Source organism: Pseudophryne corroboree, chromosome 3, assembly GCF_028390025.1.
Source record: "Pseudophryne corroboree isolate aPseCor3 chromosome 3, aPseCor3.hap2, whole genome shotgun sequence".
Lineage (NCBI taxonomy): Eukaryota > Metazoa > Chordata > Amphibia > Anura > Myobatrachidae > Pseudophryne > Pseudophryne corroboree.
The window spans coordinates 98241138-98247137 of NC_086446.1; the positions used below are offsets into that span (position 1 = coordinate 98241138).

Below are 6000 nucleotides of genomic sequence, written 5' to 3' on the forward strand. Positions count from 1 at the left end.
ATCGCTCTGTGAGTACCCCCCTTTAGAACTAGAATATGTAGCCAGAGGCCCATGTGTGTAGCCAGAGGCCCAGCTTATAAGCTATCGTACATTCCCTATAAACCAATGATTAAAAAAAATACAAATTAGGGTATAAAACACAATACTAATAAGCAAAAAAAAAAGAGGATATATACATATATACACTTGTGTTTTGCCTGCGGCTTCACTCGGATGGATGTCTATTATTGCTCAACAGAGCTAATTTTACAAAGACAGTAGTGCCATCTTATACTGTAATGTATATTTTATATTGTATACCTTGATCACAACATTTCTTTGTAAACAATATTTGCATTTTTTCCTTCAGGGATTAACACAGAAAGTGGGGCTACTAACTTGTGAGCAAGCCACGTAAAGCTGCCCATGGGAGAAGCAGCTGGTACTGAGATCTACGCCTGCAGTCCTGAGCGTTTGCCCCTGTACCTTGTTGATCATCATAGCAAAGCAGACGCTTACAGGAAACTGCAGGCGCTTAAATCTAATAGGAAAATTGTTGATGATAAGGGGGATACGTAGAATAAACACAGTCTCACCTACTGTACACCACATCCCATTAGAATCTCTGCCTCAATTAGGTTCCTCTTCAGAGCAGTCACTTTAAGTTGGGTTCCGTTGCATAACTTGGGTGGAGTCAAGTTCCGCAGAAGCATGATCGGAACACCAAATTTTAGTGTGCTGAGTGTTAAGTGTCTGTTTTTTTCTTCATTGCTCCTCTCCTTGAGAAACATTGAGATCATACATACCTCATTTTCTTTCTAAGCCACTAAGCTATACAACAGTGAAAATGCGATCCAAATTCATCCAGTAGTTTTTGTGTGATGCCGGAATGAACAAACAGACGCACAGACAAAAATTCTGAAAAACATTTTTTTTTGTCTCTATTGTTCATAAACCGTCCCTAGAAGTGTATTTCTCCCAAAAAATTGCCATGTGCTGTACAGTCACAACCCTTACTGTTTTATTGTATATTTGTGTGTGTGTGTGTGTGTGTGTGTGTGTGTGTGTATGTATATGTATATGTGTATATATATATATATATACACACACACACACACATTTATATGTATATACAAATACACAATCAAATAAATGAGGGGAGACCGAAGGACAGAAAAAAGAGTAAATAATAAAGGAAGATCAAAAAAAAAAAAAGTTAGCAGAGACTAGGGAGAGGGGGAGATTGACAGAGATAGATACCGTGGGGACCAACCTTGAAAGGTGGTCAAGAAGTTGTTTTGCAAACACGTGATATACTGTATTCCATTTAGGCCACAAAATGAATCTGGGCCCAAAGGGCCGCTAATGAAGGTGCTACAGGAGACATTCAATGCTTTGCTGTCAAAGATTTGGCAGCATTACATATATGAACCACCAGTTTATCTAGATCAGAGGTTCTCAAACTCGGTCCTCGGGGGCCCACACAGTGCATGTTTTGCATGTCTCCTCACAGAATCGCAAGTTAAATAATTAGCTCCACCTGTGGACCTTTTAAAATGTGTCAGTGAGTAATTAATACACCTGTGCACCTGCTGGGTTACCTGCAAAACATGCACTGTGTGGGCTCCCGAGGACCGAGTTTGAGAACCTCTGATCTAGATGCTTAAAAGCGTTATAGAAGCTTAACAGGGTACCAATACACCTGATAACTGTGAAATGAAATTCTAAACTTGGTTCCAGTATGAACTAATAATGGGGCAAGACCACCAAGTGTGAAGGAACGTACCCACCTCCCCATACTGTTTCCAGCAGAAATTAAAAATCTCTGGGAACATCTTGTGCAACTTAGATGGCACTAAATACCATCTGGTAGAGACCTTAAAGCACGTTTCCCATATAGCCACACTGATGGCACTTAATGGCTGTCCATCCCTCATCAATGGGGTTTGAAATGTCCGAATTCCAAGCCAGTTCATGATCAGGGGAAGGTGGCACCAAATTGGAATGATAAAGAACTGAGATATTGCCATTACGACCTGTAGAATAAACACAAAGGCATTCAAATGCGGTTAGTGGCCGAGGGGTGCGGGATGGGGATTGCAATTGAACAAAGCTGACAATTTGGAGATACTGATAGGGATAAAAGGAGGGAACGGAGTGGCGAGTTTGGAGGTCTACAAATGAGAATGCCATGCGTTTTTGTTTATATTTTGAATTAGTCAAATGTGGGCCATACATCTACCCGGCAATTCCCAGATACCAATCAATTCCGGCGATTACGGTGGTTTCTCGGGGGGTATTGGCAAAATCATGTTTAAAAAATCGCCAACTCGCCTATTCCATTTATTTTTTGGAAAGGAATCAGTGATTATAGGATTACCAACATGTTGGGTTTTGCTGATGGCAGACCCAGGCATTAGTAGAACTGGGAATTGCCTTGATAGATGCCTGATATATGGGCTCCTTTATGCAACTGTACCATGTTTGTGTAATAATGTACACCAAGCTCTGTATTGTGTATTGTACATAAAGATGAAGCATTGGCCAGTGTAATTCTTACACATTTGCTTCTTACGTCAGGTCCATCATATGCCGTTCCTACATGGGCACCACCTGTACAGCCAGAGGAGGAGCCGGAGGACATCTCCCACACAATGTGTGAAGAACCTGCAGAGAAGAGCGCAGGACAAACACATGAGGCCACAACGGAACAACCTGCAATTCCTCAGCCACAACATCAACCACCATCAGTAGCCAGCATGTATCTGGGTGACTTTACAAAACTCCAGTTTGAATTTATGCACAAGCAAACCAAACAATTTCAGTGCATCACCACACACCTCCGCAAACTCACGCGGGCCACGACTGCATCACAGTTTACAAGAACCAGACAGACCAACACTTTAGAGCGTATCGACAGACGCCTTCATGACCTTACGCAGGCTATCCGAGAACAAAGCAGCAACCAACTAATGATAAGCAATCAAATTTGTGCTGCAATAGCAAGCCTACAACAAGGGCCAAACCAAACCTTACAAAGTACTTTTACAACCAGCAGCCAAACTGAGACCCCACTGACATTTGCTGCTTCTGCAACAACACCACCAAGGCGGAGTGTGAGGTCCAGGGGAAGAAAGAGACGTGGAATGACCAGAGGATCATATCAAGAGCCAAAAGGGAAGCAAAATTGTTTATAGTGTTATATTTTACCTTGCGTTTTTCCATCTGACATTTTTTCAATAGTAAAAAAAAAAATTGTGCGTACACAAATTCTGCAGTATTGTTGTGTAGACCCGTAGAAAACATCTTGTTCACACTGTAAAAGGTACGAGGTATAGCACATGCCTTATACTATGGGTCCGATTCAGACCTGATTGCTGCAGTGTGTTTTTGCAGCAGTCTGCGATCAGATAGCCGCCGCCCATAGAGAGTGAAAACCCGCCCTGTGCAAGTGTGCGAAGGCATGTGTATGACGTGCGGAAATTCTGCCAGCAACTGCAAATCCGTTCGCAACTCACAATTAAATGATTTTTCCAGTCTGTGCGTAGCCCAGGACTTACTCCCACAGTGTGATGAGAACGGGCTGATCGGGTCTGGAGCTGATGTCACACACCCGCCCTGAAAATGCTTGGACACGCCTGCGTTTTTCCTGACACTATCAGAAAACGGCCAGTTACCACCCACAAATGCCCGCTTCCTGTCAATCACTTTTCGAACGTCCGTGCGATCAAAATTTTCACACCATCCTGTCGCTGTTTGGCGACGCACCTGTGCATTGCGGTGCATGCGCAATCATTTGATAATTGGCCGCTGTGCAATTTCGCACAATGACGATCAGGGCTGAATCGGGCCCTGTAACTGGTATTTGTTTAAACATAACACATCAAAGAAATTCAAACTCTACTTAAACTATTAATGCAGGGAAAAAAAACAAAAAAAACAACCGAAAGAGCAGTACCTCACATAAGGAATGTGGTAGAATTCTATCATTGGAAAGTGTTTCTAAAAAAATGAATATACGTGCACCCAACAAAGTGATATGAGAAGTATTGCTGGATGAGCCTGTCTGTAAATTCTTCTGCCCCCTCTGTATTCTACACATGTTCTTCTTTGGTTCAGCGCTGTATGCCTCAATATTGTCTAGCATACGGCATGTATTTGCAATGTCTCTAACTCTAACAAGAATATAAATGAGTATACCACCAGATTTATCAAGACACCTAAACCTGCTCCTCAGTATCCCAAAGGCGCATGCTATCATGTTTCTAAAATGTGCACCTCATTGTGTTTATGCTGAGCCGGACCCTGTACGTTTAGCAGAGATGCCATAAACCAGATTTGAAACCCATTTGTTTATCGCTTAAAATTAGCATCTTGCAAATAGTAGACAAGAAGCCATTCTTATAGGCTCATTTAGCAATGAGTGATACATTTTACTGTGAGTGATAAATTGCACCAGCAAATCACCTCCTAACTGTCATTTTTCAAACACAGCCTGTCACATGTAAGTTAGGAGCTGGATTGGCTGGTGCAATTTATCACTTACAGTAAAATTTATCACTCATTGATAAATGAGCCCATTAGTTTACACAGTAAAACATACCTATTAGCCAGCCATCAGGTATCTTACCACTCTCAGATTTGTCCTACAGGGCTGACTAGCATAGGATATAGGCATTGTGGCAAGATCCAAGGACGTCCAATGCCACACTCATAATTTTCGAGATTTGCATCACAGACAACCTTCACATTGAGGAAGTGGAAGTGATGCCTATTCACATGCACTTCCTGCCTCAATTGCGGTACACCCAGAGCCGGCCCGCCCGTTACGCGGGGTACGCGCACGGGTAAGGCGCCACAGTGTAGAAGGCGCTGGCAGCACAACAGTCAATCGCGATCGACTGGTCGATCGCAGACATGCGACCAGTCGATCGCGATCTGCCGCCCATCCACAAGAGGCAAGGAGAGCGCAGCACGCGCCTCTCCTGCCTGCCGCCCTGCCCCTCAGTCTGGTCTCCGGCAGTGACGGCGGAGTGTATAGCTCAAATCAGGTGCCGGTTCGTTAGCCTATCAGAGCTCGCGGACCGGCGCCTGATTTGAGATACACACGCTGCCATCACCGCCGGAGACCAGTCTGAAGGGCAGGGCGGCAGGCAGGAGAGGCGCGTGCTGCGCTCTCCACAAAGCAGCAAAACGGTGAGCAGCACTATGGGGGCATATGTGGCACTGTGGGGGCATATCTGTATCTGGCACTGTGGGGGCATATGTGGCACTGTGGGGGCATAGCTAGCACTGTGGGCACATGGCACTGTGGGGCATATCTGTATCTGGCACTGTGGGGTCATATGTGGCACTGTGGGGTCATATCTGGCACATGGCACTGTGGGGGCATATCTGGCACTGTGGGGGCATATCTGGCACATGGCACTGTGGGGTCATATCTGTAGCTGGCACTGTGGGGGCATAGCTGGTACAAGGCACTGTGGGGGCATAGCTGGTACAAGGTACTGTGGGGTCATATCTGGCACTGTGTGGGCATAGCTAGCACTGTGGGGGCATATCTGTTTCTGGCACTGTGGGGTCATGTGTGGCACTGTGGGGGCATAGCTGGCACATGGCACTGTGGGGGCATATCTGTGTCTGGCACTGTGGGGTCATATCTGTATCTGGCACTGGGGGCATATCTGTATCTGGCACTGTGGGGTCATATGTGGCACTGTGGGTTCATATCTGGCACATGGCACTGTGGGGGCATGGCACTGTGGGGTCATATCTGTATCTGGCACTGTGGGGTCATATCTGTATCTGGCACTGGGGGCATATCTGGCACTGTGGGGGCATATCTGTATCTGGCACTGTGGGGTCATATGTGGCACTGTGGGGTCATATCTGGCACATGGCACTGTGGGGGCATATCTGTATCTGGCACTGTGGGGGCATGGCACTGTGGGGTCATATCTGCATCTGGCACTGTGGGGGCATATCTGTATCTGGCACTGTGGGGGCATAGCTAGAACTGTG

The 6000-nt window shown here is 45.5% G+C and overlaps 1 protein-coding gene across 3 annotated transcripts in view; it reads left to right on the top strand.

The window, feature by feature from the left end:
* The window catches only part of LOC135054870 (myb-related transcription factor, partner of profilin-like), a 149525-nt gene extending 144594 nt beyond the window's left edge, over positions 1–4931 (top strand). For 2 of the 3 annotated variants that reach the window (XM_063958282.1, XM_063958281.1), the window contains exon 10: positions 2560–4542. In XM_063958282.1, coding sequence (XP_063814352.1) covers positions 2560–3176 — 617 coding nt within the window. In that variant the 3' untranslated portion in view covers positions 3177–4542. Of the gene's footprint in view, positions 1–2559 lie in introns of all 3 variants that reach the window. The other variant, XM_063958284.1, reaches the window with a different exon arrangement.
* Positions 4932–6000: the final 1069 nt, after the last annotated feature.